The sequence below is a fragment of the Oncorhynchus gorbuscha genome, linkage group LG14 (genome assembly GCF_021184085.1).
Source record: "Oncorhynchus gorbuscha isolate QuinsamMale2020 ecotype Even-year linkage group LG14, OgorEven_v1.0, whole genome shotgun sequence".
NCBI lineage: Eukaryota > Metazoa > Chordata > Actinopteri > Salmoniformes > Salmonidae > Oncorhynchus > Oncorhynchus gorbuscha.
Genome location: NC_060186.1, coordinates 51,821,955 through 51,839,203, shown reverse-complemented (window position 1 = coordinate 51,839,203; position 17,249 = coordinate 51,821,955). Strand labels below are relative to the sequence as shown.

At 41.2% G+C, this 17,249-nt stretch overlaps 1 protein-coding gene across 1 annotated transcript; it reads left to right on the top strand.

Annotated features, from left to right (window-relative positions):
- Positions 1-1,558: 1,558 nt before the first annotated feature.
- On the top strand, positions 1,559-15,863 carry nus1 (NUS1 dehydrodolichyl diphosphate synthase subunit). Its single transcript, XM_046298366.1, has 5 exons — positions 1,559-2,113; positions 2,861-2,995; positions 10,999-11,151; positions 13,488-13,587; positions 14,568-15,863. The coding sequence occupies exons 1-5, from the start codon at positions 1,747-1,749 to the stop codon at positions 14,656-14,658; spliced, it is 846 nt and encodes a 281-aa protein (XP_046154322.1). The 5' UTR covers positions 1,559-1,746; the 3' UTR covers positions 14,659-15,863.
- Positions 15,864-17,249: the final 1,386 nt, after the last annotated feature.

The window sequence follows — 17,249 nt, the reverse complement described above, 5'->3', positions numbered from 1 at the left end:
TGTATGTAAACTTCTGACCCACTGGAATTGTGATACAGTGAATTATAAGTGAAAAAATCTGTCTGTAAACAATTGTTGGAAAATTTACTTGTGTCATGCACAAAGTAGATGTCCTAAGCGACTTGCCAAAAGTATAGATTTTGAACAAGAAATTTGTTGAGTGGTTGAAAAAACGAGTTTTAATGACTCCAACCTAAGTGTATGTAAACTTCCGACTTCAACTGTATACTACCACGGGTGAAACCATGTCTTTGTCTAATGCAGCTGTATTGACTGTCTGGGGAAGAAAAAAACTTGGTTTTAGCTTTCCCAGTGTCCATTGAGTTCTTACTCTAATAATATAACCTAACATAAGGAAGTTACTTTTAGCTGTGTAGCCTATATGAAAAACATTAAACTACTGTATTAACAGCTACTGCAATATACATTAGTAAAAAGGTATAAGTAGAATACATGGACAGACTTGCACTTCTATGGTACTAAACCTGCACATTAGGTTGTATGTGATTTGGTAGACAACACCGGGGAGTTTTTGCCATTTGATGAGTTCATTGGTAAATTTCAGGTTAATTTTACTCAGAGAGAATATTTGAAGGTTTGCAAAGCAATTCCACTTCCTTTACTAGGACTCATTAAGAACACTTTGTTATATTATGAGGTTGTTCTCTCTTTTCTAAGTTTACAAATGAATGACTTGAATCTTTTGGATAGAAAATGCTACAATAAGTGGATACAATTGGAATTTAATGAAGTCATTTTTGGTCATTATAATTCAATATATTGCTATGGAAGTGACCAACCCATGCTATGGTCAAAAGCGACTACCTTTTAAATTACTTGTCCAGTTATCCCAAAAGTTAAAGAAACGTATTTTAAAATATGTTCTTCCATCTGCCATGTTAATGATTTATTGCACAAAAGATAACATTTTGACAAAATGCCTTGTGTTTTTTGTTCTTCTGATTCAGAATCTATACAGCATTTATTTTATTCATGCCGCCATTCTATTAAACTATGGATTGAAATTCATGAATGGTTGTGTATAAATTATCCAGAATGACCTATGTTTACTTTTGATGATGTTAAATGGCATTATAAGCTTATCCTTGTAATTCCAATCATAACTATTTCATTAAGATTATTATTCTCTTGGCCAAATATTATATTCACAAATCTAAACAGGGTGGAAAAATTCCTTATTTTGTAGTTTTTGTCATTGAACTGTTACAATTTCATAAATCCCTCAAACTTGTGAAACTCAAAAAGTTGGAAAATTATTAGAAGTCATGTCTTTGAATTGTCAATGTCTCGTTGCCTTGTCACATATTATTTTTTTTTTTGGGGGGGGGGTTCGTTTGGTGTTCTATTATTTCATTTTTTCCAATTATATTCACAGGAATGTCCCTGTATTGATGATGTGTGATATTGTTATTATTGTTCCAATAAACATTTGTAAAAATTATAATAATCTAGTTTGCTATAGAAAGTCCAACCCTAGATCTCGCGTGATTTCATGTTTGCTGAATCGTCCAATCACTGTGCTCGACTGAGTAACGTGTATCTCCGAGTTCAGAGGGTAATGGTTGGATGAAGATGGCTGTCGGCAAACGGAGGTGTTGGCAGTAAGCGAAATGACTCACAGAACTAGACTCGTGTTTAGCCATCATTACTGGACTTGAAATGCAGAGCTATATGCATTTCTGATAATTATTATATTTTGACATTTTTGTCGAGGAGGGCTGCATAATGGTGCACGTGTACGAGTTCATGTGGCGGGTTTTGCATGTCCTTCTCCACATTCATAGAACGTTTATCACTTTGTTCCGAATCCGTCTTCGCAATTGGAATGGGCAGCTATGGTCACGAGCCTTAGCGGCGCTTCTTGTGCCGATAGCTCTCTCGTTTCCCAAACAGAAAAAGCTCGTTCCTGCACCCGGTAAACTCGTTGGTCGTCGGTATCGCTGGAGGGCGGATGGGAAATCCCTGGAGAAGCTGCCTGACCACATCGGCTTGTTGATAGCGGAAGAAGAGCCGAGATACACAGACATTGCCAACCTTGTCGTGTGGTGCATGGCAGTCGGCATATCGTATATCAGTGTGTACGATAATCACGGTAAGATATCATTTGATTATAAAATGTGTTCATTATTTTTATTCACACCAGGAAGTGCTAAATACAACACCAGCAGACAGTCACGTGCCAGCTACCTCTGTTTGTGTATTCAGATTCAGCAAGTCGTGAATTTGTCTATTTTGGTGCTTAGTTATCTTTGATAACTTATCTACATTCTTTCCCTTATAGTAAATGGCTTTATCCGGCCTAATTCCCTTTCAGAAGTCTACAACAACCCACTTCTACCATATATGCTTAGTAATGTATCATTACAAAGATGATTACAGACAGAGGAGCCTCAATAGGCTTTCAAGGTTTGCCCAATGGCTTTTTCACCTAATTCGTTATTTGACCCTACAGGGAATTGTCTTAACACACACACTCACACACTGTATTGCGATTCCTGTTTCACCACAGCCACTCCTACTGGGTCATAGGCTAGTTGTAAAATATTTTGAATCCTTCTTGATGGCCGTCTAAGTGGTTGGTGGTGTGGCACTGTTCCTCAATGTCTGCTGACTTATGTCATCAGTCTCTCACAGCCAAATCTGGTATATGACACATTATTTTCCCCTAATGACTAGCCTTACTTGCTATATCATGATGTTAATTTCAGATCTCAGCTCTAAAAGACAGCAAATGATTTCTCTCATTTTTTGTTTTGTTTCAAAGTTGTTGAGATTGGGTGTAACCCCCCCATGTGATATAGGCTATTGGATTGCTCACATATCCCTTTTTGGTTCCCAGGTGTGTTCAGGAGGAACAACTCCAGGCTGATGGAGGAGATCCTGAAGCAGCAGCAGGAGCTCCTGGGTCTGGAAGGCTCCAAGCAGCACTCTGTAGAGTTCCTCAGCAATGGCCCTGACAAACAGGACCATCAAGGTGAGACACCAGGGGCCGTATGTGTCAAGCTTCCCAGATTAGGTGTGCTGGTCTAAAGAGCTGTGCCCTATACTACATATTTTGTTTAAGCAGTTAGTGAGGTAACTTTGAACTCAGGACAACCGGTACCACAAAAGTAGCTCACATTTTAGCCAGGTACATTTTTAAGGCAACAAATCCTTAAAGACTAACCTGCTCCCGGGCAGGCTAAGGGGCTTTTCTCATTAATGAAAGTTGGAGAGGTAGTGTTACAGTACACTTTTCAATTCACATTCGCAACGGAACATCATGTGCCGCAAGATCGTTCGGCTCTTGGCCCATGGGCATTTACTGCAAATATCCCAATGAAATATCCCAGTATAGCCACTAGCCAGCGTGCTTCGACTATGCAAGCGTCTTTTCATCTTTAACCATATTACACGTTTGAAAAATGGATACAAACCACATTACACTCTTGAATAATGCAACGATTCACAAACGTGCAGACCATAAAGGTTAAATTTCTTTGTCTGTAGGCTACACCTATTATATTTTAGTCTCAAGACAAATCACAGAGTTGCTAACAGCACGTCTTCATCAAGCAACATTAGCCTATCAAAAATGAACAATTAAGCCTACAACCCCTCTCATATCAGTTTAAAAGTACTGTAGGCCTACCATAGAACATAAGTCAGGCATCATTTTTTTCATCAATATGGAAATCATTTAGCCTACATGTGGGAAAAGACAATTGTGACTGAAACGTGGGTATCATATACAGTACCTGTCAAAAGTTTGGACACCTACATATTACAGGATTTTTCTTTATTTTTACTATTTTCTATATTGTAGAATAATAGTGAATAGATCAAAACTATGAAATAACATATATGGAATCATGTAGTAACCAAAAAAGTGTTAAACAAATTCTTCAAAGTAGCCACCCTTTGCCTTGATGACAGCTTTGCACACTCTTGGCATTCTCTCAACCAACTTCGAGATGGTCACCTGGAATGCATTTCAAGTAACAGGTGTGCCTTGTTAAAAGTTCATTTGTGGAATTTCTTTCCTTAATGTGTTTGAGCCAATCAGTTGTGCTGTGACAAGGTAGGGGTGGTATACAAAAAATAGCCCCATTTGGTAAAATACCAAATCCATATTATGGCAAGATCAGCTCAAATAAGCAAAGAGAAAAGGCAGTCCTTTAAGACATTGTCGTAACGTTGTATTGATTAGCCAGCGGTGACTGGGAGACCCATGGGGCGGCGCACAGTTGGCCCGGCGTCGCCCGGGTTAGGGGAGGGTTTGGCCGGCAGGGATGTCCTTGTCCCAACGTGCGCTAGCGACTCCTGTGGCGGGCCGGGCACAGTGCACGCTGACACGTTTGCCAGATGCAGTGTTTCCTCCGATACATTGGTGCGGCTGGCTTCCGGGTTAAGTGGGCATTGTGTCAAGAAGCAGTGCGGTTGTGTTTCGGAGGACGCACGGCTCTCCACCTTTGCCTCTCCTGAGTCCGTACGGGAGTTACAGAGATGAGACAAGGCTAACTACCAATTGTATACCATGAAATTGGGGAGAAAACAGGGTAAAATAAATCTAATTTAAAAGTACAAATTCAACCAGAGTTCCCTTAGATCATGAGAAAAGGCTGCACTTGACCATTGCACTTGAATCATTCCCATGGTGAATGGCTAAGCCCGCTACACTATGAAACCACACACTATTGCAGAAACTTTGATATTATATATTAACGGCCGCAATTGATATGGTGAAAACAATGGGTTGGGAGGCACAGAAACTCGATTCAATACCTTTGTCAGATAGCACTGAAACTTAAGAATTGATGCTATAGCTAGCAATATCAAGAGGAAACTAACTGAACGACTCAAACTCCCCATCTTATGCTCTCCAAATGGACACTAGCTGTGAGGGCCGTGCATTGACTTTTGTTTGCTGCTTCGTCGAGGGGTGGGCTTTTGCACAGATGAGGTGACATCTGTCACGGGACGCCGGGCAGGCCTCTGCAATGTGGTTATGAATGTGTCTCCCTCTGCCATATGAACGCATAGTATGATACACCCACTGAACTGTAATGGATACACCGAGAGCAATTGGAGGCAAAAGAGCTGAGCGCAGAACTCTGAGATATGTAGCAGGTAACTTAGATTGTAAAGTACACCACGCACGCCTGTTTGCAAAACTGTGGATATAAGGGCTGACCCCATTTAGTCAATTGTTTTGTCAATAGGCTGTTGGTCGACTGAGATTTCTTTAGTCGAGCAGCAGCAAAAAAATATTTAATAATCATGGTGTACAAGACAACTGTCTGATTCACACCTGTTTGAGTGGGCTGATCCATTGTGGAGGCAAGTTCCTTGCAGACAGGCCATGCGTAACCAACGGGACTTAAATGTAAATGTAAATTTATAGGATATACATTTCTATCAGGATATTTTCTATCTGCGATGCTGCAATGTTTTTATTTGTTGGCTTTATGTAGGCTATTTTTACTTGTATGCAATGGCAATAGAAGTTACTTTCAGATTTGTCATTTTAATTTAGATAGTGTTGACTAACTACATGACATAGATTTTTAGATAAGAAGACTTTATTATATATGAAATAAAACTGTTCCACAAAAATGTGCATATGAAAATCATAACTGGCTCGCAGATAAGTCGAAATGGTATAGTAATTTGGCACTCCAAATGCAAAAGGATACCGACCGCTGGTGTAGCCTTTTACCGGCAACATCAGGAGCATATTGGCAGATTATGTGAAGGCCAGCAGCAGAGGGAGGAGGAGGGTCGGGAACAGGTCTTTGTTCTTCTGGTTAGGCTATATTGATCTCTGGCTCCCTCTTTAGTCATTTGTGTCTTAATGTTTTTATCGGGGTGCTTAAAACCTCTTAAGGTCTTAGATTTTTTCAAATTTTGCCAAAAATGACACCCAAATGTGCCTGTTGCTCTGAACCTGAAGCAAGGACATATGCAGATTCTTGATACCATTTGAAAGGCAACACTTTGAAGTTTGTGGAGATGTGAAATTAATGTAGGATAATATAACACATTAGATCTGGTAAAAGATAACACAAACCAAAAAATTATTTTTTCATCTTTGAAATGCATGAGAAATGGCCATACATTGCGTTAGGATCCTAGATGTAATTTAGATCCCCCCCCCACAAGATGGCAGCAGCGTGTGTGCAAAGTTTCAGACTGATCCAGTGAGGAATTACGTCACAACACAATACTTTGTATGAAGTCTACCAGGAGCTTGCCCAACTGTGCTGAATTGGTCAATTTATACATTTAAGTACATACAGTTGAAGTCGGAAGCTTACATACACCTTAGCTAAATCCATTTAAACTCAGTTTTTCACAATTCTTGACATTTAATCCTAGTAAAAATTCCATTTTATGTAAGTTAGGATCACCACTTCTTTTTTAAGAATGTGAATTGTCAATAATAGTAGAGAATTATTTATTTCAGCATTTATTTCTTTCACATTCCCAGTGGATCAGAAGTTTACATGCTACCAAATACTAATCGAGTGTATTGCCTTTAAATTGTTCAACTTGGGTCAAATGTTTCAGGCAGCCTAACACAAGCTTCCCACAATAAGTTGGGTGAATTTTGTTCCATTCCTCCTGACAGAGCTGGTGTAACTGAGTCTGGTTTGTAGGCCTCCTTGATCGCACACCCTTTTCCAGTTCTGTCCACAAATTTTCAATAGGATTGAGGTCAGGGCTTTGTGATGGCCACTCCAATACCTTGACTTTGTTGTCCTTAAGCCATTTTCCACAACTTTGGAAGTATGCTTGGGGTCATTGTCCACTTAGAAGACCCATTTGCAACCAAGCTTTAAATTCCTGACTGATGTCTTGAGATGTTGCTTCAATATATCCACATAATGTTCCTTCCTCATGATGCTGTCTATTTTGTGAAGTGCACCAGTCCCTCCTGCAGCAAAGCACCCCAACAACATGATGCTGCCACCCCCGTGCTTCACGGTTGGGATGGTGTTTTTTGGCTTTTAAGCCTCCCCCTTTTTCCTCCAAACATATTATGGCCAAACAGTTCTATTTTTGTTTCATCAGACCAGAGGATATTTCTCCAAAAAGTACGATCTTTGTACCCATGTGCAGTTGCAAACCGTAGTCTGGATTTTTTTATTACGGTTTTGGAGCAGTGGCTTCTTCCTTGGTGAGTGGCCTTTCAGGTTATGTTGATATAGGACTCATTTTACTATGGATATAGATACTTTTGTTCCTGTTTCCTCCAGCATCTTCACAATGTCCTTTGCTGCTGTTCTGGGATTGATTTGTACTTTTCACACCAGTACATTCATCTCTAGGAGACAGAACGCGTCTCCTTCCTGAGCGGTATGATGGGTGCATGATCCCATGGTGTTTATACTTGCATACTATTGTTTGAACAGATTAACGTGGTACCTTCAGGCTTTTGAAATTACTCCAAAGGATGAATCAGACTTGTGGAGGTCTACAAAAATAAATCTGAGGTCTTGGCTGATTTCCTTTGATTTTCACATGATGTCAAGCAAAGAGGCACTGAGTTTGAAAGTAGGCCTTGAAATACAGTGGGGCAAAAAAAGTATTTAGTCAGCCACCCATTGTGCAAGTTCTCCCACTTAAAAAGATGAGGCCTGTAATTTTCATAGGTACACTTCAACTATGACAGACCAAAATGGAAAAAAAAATCCAGAAAATTACATTGTAGGATTTTTAATGAATTTATTTGCCAATTATGGTGGAAAATAAGTATTTGGTCAATAACAAAAGTTTATCTCAATACTTTGTTATATACCCTTTGTTGGGATTGACAGAGGTCAAACATTTTCTGTAAGTCTTGACAAGGTTTTCACACACTGTTGCTGGTATTTTGGCCCATTCCTCCATGCAGTTCTCCTCTAGAGCAGTGATGTTTTGAGGCTGTTGCTGAGCAACATGGACTTTCAACTCCCTCCAAAGATTTTCTATGGGGTTGAGATCTGGAGACTGGCTAGGCCACTCCAGAACCTTGAAATGCTTCTTATGAAGCCACTCCTTCGTTGCCCAGGCAGTGTGTTTGGGATCATTGTCATGCTGAAAGACCCAGCCACGTTTCATCTTCAATGCCCTTGCTGATGGAAGGAGGTTTTCACTCAATCTCACTATACATGGCCCCATTCATTCTTTCCTTTACATGGATCAGTCGTCCTGGTCCCTTTGCAGAAAAACAGCCCCAAAGCAAGATGTTTCACCTCCATGCTTCACAGTAGGTATGGTGTTCTTTGGATGCAACACGGCATTCTTTGTCCTCCAAACACGACGAGATGAGTTTTTACCAAAAAGTTATATTTTGGTTTCATCTGACCATATGACATTCTCCCAATTTTCTTCTGGATCATCCAAATGCTCTCTAGCAAACTTCAGACGGGCCTGGACATGTACTGTCTTAAGCAGGGGGACACGTCTGGCACTGCAGGATTTGAGTCCCTGGCGGCGTAGTGTGTTACTGAAGGTAGGCTTTGTTACTTTGATCCCAGCTCTCTGCAGGTCATTCACTAGGTCCCCCCGTGTGGTTCTGGGATTTTTGCTCACCGTTCTTGTGATCATTTTGACCCCACGGGGTGAGATCTAGGTGTCTATTATACTGATAACAAGTTCAAACAGGTGCCATTAATACAGGTAACGAGTGGAGGACAGAGGAGCCTCTTAAAGAAGTTACAGGTCTGTGAGAGCCAGAAATCTTGCTTGTTTGTAGATGACCAAATACTTATTTTCCACCATAATTTGCAAATAAATTCATTAAAAATCCTACAATGTGATTTTCATTATTTTTTTTTCATTTTGTCTGTCAAGTACCTATGATGAAAATTACAGGCCTCATCTTTTTAAGTGGGAGAACTTACACAATTGGTGGCTGACTAAATACTTTTTTGCCCCACTGTACTTTTATTTTGAAGGCAATCCGCAAATTCCAAGAATAGTGAAAATGACTGCAGTTTCTTCTGATCATTGTTTTCAGGCTGGTTGTATTGGTGCTACCAATATAAAGCTAATATAATGCTTTATTATTGTAAGCACATCGTTCGTGGCCGGTGTTTGCTTGTTTGCAGTCTTTTTTTTGTACAGCTTTGACAGTGCTGATAGTAGTGGTGGCGCTTGGCTTGCACGTGCAAATTCAGAACCCACAACATTCTATAATTGAAACTGTGTTATATGACGTCAAGTTAAAAGCTTATTTAACGTGTCCAATAGTATTATTGTCAAATAGTGCTATTTGACGTATCTTTTTTGACACGCAAAAACCCAAACAGCGTTCCATAGTATACATGTCGTGACGCTAATAGCAGTGACGCTAATACTGTGTGACTCCAGTAGGGCAACATCTGAACAATAGCACACTTCGTAACGTTAGTGTGTACCGGTGCTCGACCAGTCACGAAAGCCAACATCACCCACGACAGAGAACGGTTGATTGTCAAGGGAAATTAATTCCATTATCTTGGCTTTAATGGATTTCTCCGTTGAGTTGTCTTGCTGAAATGTTCTTACTCTTTCAAATGACTGCTCGACTTGTTGACTGTTCGATCCACACAGTAGATGTTGTGGGCTAGGTTAGGAATGCTGAGTTGCAGGTGTAGCGCAATGTTTTACGTGGCGTCATTACGTCATCTACCTATGTTATATAGGTGTGCACGTCAACTTTCAGTTTTTCACATCGCCGTTAAACTAGACATCGGGTCGATACCGATGTTGGTATTTTTAGCTAATATCATCAGATTCCGGTATGTTCACCGATTTAAAAAAATATATATATAAAAAATATATATATCTATATCGTGCATCCCTAGTTTAAATAGGCATTTTAAAATTACTATCACATTACACATTTAGTAATGACAAACGTTACGCACACCAAAACTTGTGTATGACTATTTTGGATGACATTTTATTGACAGGAGTGGCGGGAGGAAAGGAGCTTGTGCATTGATAAGCACATAGACTGCATTAATGATATGTAATAAATGAAGGACATCACTTCATCAAGCCTATTTAACACCATAGCCTGAAAAAACGGGAAGGGCTACAACAGAGAAGCATTCAGAACTCTGCCATGTGTAGGCTATTTGGCTGTGAATAACCATTATGAATAAATAATCTATTCAATTCTATTGGATACAACTACACAAACACTTTGGGTCGATTTTAGATTGCAAGGCATCATTGGGGGTGCAATTTTCACAATTCATCACTTATTGAATGAAGTTTGAAACTGATTATTATAGTTATTATTATTTTTTAGATGGATTCCAGTTCCACCAGGCTTTTGTTTATATTTTCTGTGGTGTTTGTTTATTAAAGGGCATGTGGATTGCAGCCAGCCTGTATGGGATAATTTAAGATGCATTGTGTGGTTTTACTCTCCATATGCTTTTGGCACTATACCTTTATCCCCTGAGCAAGTCAATCTGTTATGACATACAGTCAGAATTAGACCATATGGAGTTGTGCAGGAACACAACACAGAAGAATTCTCTTCACCAAAGGAAGTTGGGCGGCAGGTAGTCTAGCAAACGGAAAAGTTCTCAGCCAACTAGCTGAAAAATCTGTCAATGTGCCCTTGAGCAAGACACTTAACCCTGTGGATAAGAGTGTATGCTAAAATGTAAAGAAAAAAATAAATCCTGTTCAAATACCCTATAATTCATGTAAATAACTTATGAATTCTATGATCCTGTTCTTCATTGTGATTCCTGTTCTTCATTGTTTTGTAATCCAACAAAACACCTGTTTATGAATGCAATATTCAAGCGCAACAGCAGGATTGTGAAGCAGGATTTCCGAGTTACCACCCACTGACCTTTAGTCAGACACCTGACTCATTTACATTGACACATTGATTGGTATTATTACTGTGAATGGGTGTGTGGTAGTGTTTGTGCCTGAGTACCGGTATTTGTGTTTTGTGGGGCTTATTATGACTGTGTTCCTGTGTGTGTGTCTGTGTGTCCACAGTGCTGTCGTGTCAGTCCGTGGTGAAGGTGCTGTCTCCAGACGATGGGAAGCTGAGAATCGTCCAGGCAGCACAGGAGCTGTGTCGAGCTGTGGAACAGATGGAGAAGACAGCCAAAGACATCAACGTCACTGTGCTTGACTCTCTACTCAGAGGTGAGAAGGTCCCTCCCCCATGACCAGCAGGAGGACAGGACATGGTTCTCACTGTGGACAATACCTTTTATTTCATTGTTTTATCAGGTTAAACTCCACAGACATTCTATTGATCATAGACTGTCAATCTGTGCCATACTATTACAGGCTGGAGTGAAGCTTGGCTCACCAGCTCTCCTTTGGCATGATGTTCCGAATAGCAATTTCACTATTTGAAGCTCAGCAAGGATGTAGGAAAGGGATTGAGTAAAGGTCAAGGAGCCCCCTGTTAGACTAGCCTTCCACAGTGTTTGATCAAAAGATGAAGGAAACATGAAGCACTGGGAGTCTGTGCCAGAGTGAGCTCTTCTCTCAGTGGGTTATTTTCCCTGAGCCCTCTGCCCACCCCAGCTCTGCCCGTCATTAGTCCCTGGCTAGACTGATCACCCTCGCCCGCTGTAAATCACGTCACGAGTACTTCAGTGGAACACATCCGTGTGTTCTCACTCAGTAGAAGGTGATGGATGAGACCCAAGGCAGGAATATGAACAAACTCATGAGAAAGATGGTCTCCAGACAGAATATAAACTACAGAGGATAGCAGAGTTCACTTCAGTGCAGTTAAGTCCAGCGTAGTGTACCGTGAAGTTATGGTGTGTTTACCTCAGGCTCAGTCAGTGCAGCTGCTCGTCAGTACAATCAGATGTCGGAGACCCGCTCGCTGTCAGGATCCAGGGGGGCACAGCGAAAGGGAGTCTCTAATCATCTCACTATCTAAGGGGCTTGGCAAGCTGCTGCTGCTGTTCTCTAAGCTGTGTTTAGACAGGCAGCCCAGTTCTAATTATTTTGCCAAACTATTGGCAGAAGATCTGATTGATCAAAAGACCAATTAGTAGCAAAAATATCAGAATTGTGATGCCTGTGTAGATGCAGCCTAACATTCAAGAAGGAATTGAACTGTCATTTCAGATATCTAGGTTCTCTCAATCTTTTCAACAGTCCTTATGCTTTAGCAACCTCTTAAATTATGTCGTATATCTCTCAGATAAAGGACAAACACTTCAAAACAAAATATCTGTTTTTCCATGTATGAATCTGTTATTCAATGCATTACTATGGACTAATATCAGTAAGGCCCAATTCATGGTTTGATCTAATGTTTTCTATATTTTTAAAGGTGTCCATTATAATTTTTATTTTTATTCTTTTACCCAACGACACACAATACCCCATAATGAAAAAGTGAAAACATGTTTGCAAGTGTGTTTTTTAAATACAGAAATATGGTCTCATTTACATAAGTATTCACACCCCTGAGTCAATACTTTGTAGAAGTACCTTTGGTAGCGATTACAGCTGTGAGTCTTTCTGGGTATGTGCTCAAGAGCTTTCCACACCTGGATTGTATAATATTTGCCCATTTGATTGTTTTCTAAATTCTTCAAGCTCTGTTAAATTGGTCATTGATCGTTGCTAGACAACCATTTTCAAGTCAAAACTGTAAGTCGGCTACTCAGGAACATTCACTGTCTTCTTGGTAAGCAACTCCAGTGTAGATTTGGACTTGTTTTTGTTATGCTGAAAGGCGAAATCATCTACCAGTGTCTGGTGGAAATAGTTTTACTCCTGAACTTTTTTAGGCTTGACATAAAGGGGTTGAATACTTATTGACGACTCAAGACATTTCAGCTTTTAATTTTTAATTAGTTTGTACAAATTTTGAAAAACAGAATTCCACTATGATATTATGTGTTATTGTAATCTCTCTTTTTTTTAATTCAGGCTGTAACACAACAAAATGTGGAATAAGTCAAGTGGTGTGAATACTTTCTGAAGGCACTGTACACTGCCATTCATCAAGTCTTGTGAGGCTTGGGGGTGTCCTAGAGCAAAACAATTGACATGCTCTTGAGAGGCTAAACCGTTAGGACTCTTCAGACAGAAGTTGGCAGATCGGTGCTACCGACTTCAGATCAGTCCCGTGCGGCTTGTGTGTGTGTGTGTGTGTGGGGGGGGGGGGGGGGGGGTCTTAGAGCAAAACAACTGACATGTTCGTGAGTCATCTTTCCATAGAGTGGTCATATTAGCTTGTCGGCCAAACCGTTCGGACGGTACAGCCGTTTCCGCTGTGGCTCGGCCACCTTCCACCACGGAAGTCCGCCATGTAGAGAACTCGTTTTTCTAGCTTCAACAGGCAGATTTTGATGGGGATTTTGTTTATTATACTCGTTTGATTTCTTCGGGTCCACAAAAAATGACTCGAGGGGTTAATGCTCCGCATAGGGCACTTTTTTTATGAGATTTCCATTGATTGTGTTTTTTATTGACCTCTGTCCATGCTATCTCGGTTTGTGCAGAGTCGAAGACTACACCAGATCCTGACCTGGTTCTGAAGTTTGGCCCAGTAGAAAGCACCCTGGGGTTCCTGCCCTGGCACATCAGACTGACAGAGTTCATGTGAGTATTGCGTGTGTTAAATGAGGCTGCCGTACTCATGTGCAGAAGACATTCTGGGATAGTCGCTGCTCTGTAGAGCTGGACAGGAATGTCCCATTACAACCACTCGCTGTGTGTGGGATACAGACAGAGGAAGTGTGTGTGTGCTTATGCTTTACATCCGGAGTAGAATGGATATGGGCCTGTTGTGTTCATCTGTGCAGAATAACTGGTAATCCGGTCTCTGCTGTCTCACTTACCTCCTGCCTTGAACGATTGGCAAGACTTTAAAAAATGCCTCTGTGCAGCCCTGTATAAGTAATAGGGCTATTTTAAGGATCATGGAAATACTGAGTTAATGTTGCAGTTCAGCCTACATAAAATGTGTAATTAGACTTTACCAGATGATGATGCATCACTAACAATGCTATTTTTAGACATTGTTTGGGAGTCATGAAGTTCAGTCCGAATGGCCCACGTTATTGAACGTTATCAGTTTTTACAAAGCAACATTTTATTTGACCGACTGTATTTGTAAGGACCTTTTTGGACTTTTACCTTCACCAAACACTAGATGGCGGTATAGTACTGTAACTGCTTTGACGGTAGCTCAAGCAGCAGCTTTTGGTAATCACAGGAGATTTGTTTATGACAGCCGTCGTCAAGTACATAATTGTATTTACTGTGAGTCTTTACTAATGTAACATGATATTTCTGTTGATCCCTTATTGCTTGGTATCTATTTTAACAACATTATTTAGCATTATTATTTGTTAAAATGGAGCCCGGAAGAAATGGCAGCAGTTTTACGGGTGCTTCACCTAATACCTTTTTGCACTATTGGTTAGAGCCTGTAAGTAAGCATTTCACTAAGTTCTACACCTGTTGTATTCGGCACACGTGACAAATACATTTGAATTTGAGATAAACTGCTGCCATCTGAAGTAGGCTATAGGTGTCTCACTAGTATATATCTCTGACATCCTCCCTCTCTCCTGCAGCTCCTTACCCTCCCACGTGGATGTCTCCTATGAGGACTTATTCAGCGCCCTTCAGCACTACGCCTCCTGTGAGCAGCGGCTGGGGAAGTGAGTGATTGGCCAGGCCCCCTTCAGAGGAAGGGGAACGACAGGGCTGGGTTAGGAGCTGCCCTTGCCCCTCCTCCCGGGTCTCTGTTTACAGTGCAGGCACTAGAGAACAAGCAGACAGCGTACCGCCACATCGAATCGCATCTCCACCACCACTCACTGTCTGTTTTTCTGCTCATCTGGCTCGCCAGGCCGCCTCTGTGAGGCGTGCTGGGTAGTACGGGCCCTGCCAAGGTAGCGTCACGCACTGAACATCTACCCCCGCGTCAGTCGGATTAACGAGGAACCAACATCACCTGAAGGACATGGTTAGCAGTATGGTATAAATCTAGTTTAGCTTCGCTTCTCTCGCTGTTTGCTCTAGATCCTGCTGTGCCCCTGAGGTATGGCTGAGGATGACGTTCTGCTGCTCTGAAGGGTGCGATGTGTTGAGAGGGATGTGTGAGGCTAAATGTTTAGTGCTGAACAACATTCCTCCACATAGCTCATCAGGAGGTCTCTCTATCTCTGACTACGTTGGGGACCTCCTTGGGGGTTTGAATGGAAATTAACTTTATGTAAGTGTGCTTCAAATGTAGCGCTTGATCAGTGTGGTACGAGAGGCTTTGGAACGAGAGCTCTGTAATCCATGACTATACTCTGCACATGATGTGAAGGATGCCCGACTACATGGTTGTACTTCTAAGTCTTTATTCCAAGTTACTATTGGTGGACTGTGTCTGCTTGTGTACGTGTGTGAAGCTCAGCCGGCATGTCACACTTAACCTACACTAAATCCAATCTTTGCAATCCAGTGGGAAGAAAGAGAAAGCAGTTGTCTGTATACAATGTGACCATCACTACTCTTTCTATTGCTCCGTCCATAACGTGAAGATGATTGCATATTGAACGTCCCCGTAAGAATCCGCAGTGCTGCCTCCGTTTGTTCATCCATGTGAAGATCAACTAACTCTTGTCTGAAAGTGTTGTTGGTCTGCTATTTCCTTATCTCATGAACTCTTTTTAAAACCCAGATTCAGTGTTTTCTTTCTCTCTGGTTAGATGGCATACAGTAGTATTTTCACCATCATGCTAACTTTTAATACCAATGGGACCCAATCCTTCACTAGCTAAGGCGCCAGCGGTTGAGTTGTCATTGGAAGGTTTGGTGGGTTGTTCCACATGGAGCCTGTCGGTTTAAATGATCAATAAATGTTACTGAAAACCCAATATATACAGTACCTGCTTTGTTTGGATTGGATTTTTTTTAAAGACAGGCTGACAATGTCTTGTGAATAATCCTCCTTTGAGAAAAATGGAACGGATGTAAATGGTTGATTTTTATTGTTGTTGTATGACCTCATTTTCTGCATGTCCCCTCGCATGTCATGTGTTTGGTGAACAAGTGTTGTATCCTGAGTACTGTATGCACCAAGAGGTGTCAAGGGCCTGGTGGCTTTTAAACCTCAAATGATCAACCTTTGAACAATTGAAAGAGTCAAGCCATAGTCCCCTTGGATTTGTTAGCTGAAAGCCGTGTGACTCGGGAGAGGAACTCCGATGCAGGTTTCTAGTCCTTCTCAATTGATATGCAGCAATCATCCAAATGCATGAAAGACGACACCATCATTCAAAGGGAAAGCAACTTGAAACGCTTCATAACTGTCTGAGGTGTGCAGGAGAGCTGCGTCTCCCTGGATGCTGTGTTTTTAGATCAAACACACTGGCCCACGCAGCTGAGAGTAGCCCCAACCACTACTGCTACTCCACTCCCTTTCAGATGCAGCACTTTACACCCCTAAACATCCCCTTCCAATTGAAGATGGTTGTGTTTTAGGGGGTTTGCGATGTCGGCTGTTTCTACATGATGTTTTCTATGCATTGCAAAATGTATTCAACCGTACTGCAAAAGGACTAGGGAAGGTCCCTGTTACCTACTGTCATCTGCATAGCTGTACTCTGTCACATACTTGCAGGTGCAGCAAAATTATTGTATTTTTTGCTACAGTAGTGCATTAATAATACCTAGTAATACACACAATTCAAAAATGTCATTAAATATCAGAACGGGCAATGTCAGAGTCCAGAATACATATATACTTAGTGTACAAGACATTATGAATACCTTCCTAATATTGAGTTGCACCCACTTTTTCCCCTCAGAACAGCCTCAAGTTGTTGGGGCAAGGAGTGTTCCCCGGGGATGCTGGCCCATGATGACTCCAATGTTTTCCACAGTGTCAAGTTGGTTGGATGTCCTTTGGATGGTGGACCATTCTTGATAGACATGGGAAAATGTTGTGACAAACCCAGCAGCGTTGCAGTTCTTGACACACTCAAACCAGTTGGCCTGGCATACCTCATTCAAAGGCACTAAAATATTTTGTCTTGTCCATTCACCCTCTGAATGGCACACATACACAATCTGTGTCTCTATTGCCTCGAGGCTTAAAATCCTCATTTAGCCTGCCTCCTCCCCTTCATCTACACTGATTGAAGTTGATTTAACTGGTGACATCAGTAAGGGATCATGGCTTTCACCTGGTCAGCCTGTCATGGAAAGAGCAGGTGTTCCTAATGTTTCCTAATGTTTTGTACCGATTTTGAGACATGCTT

Bases quoted from the DNA above. Each gene is read 5' to 3' on its own strand.
- nus1 (XM_046298366.1), top strand. From the start codon at position 1,747: ATGGTGCACGTGTACGAGTTCATGTGGCGGGTTTTGCATGTCCTTCTC. The intron at 2,996-10,998 runs GTGAGACACCAG...GTGTGTCCACAG, and splicing joins TGACAAACAGGACCATCAAG to TGCTGTCGTGTCAGTCCGTG. The intron at 11,152-13,487 runs GTGAGAAGGTCC...CGGTTTGTGCAG, and splicing joins GCTTGACTCTCTACTCAGAG to AGTCGAAGACTACACCAGAT.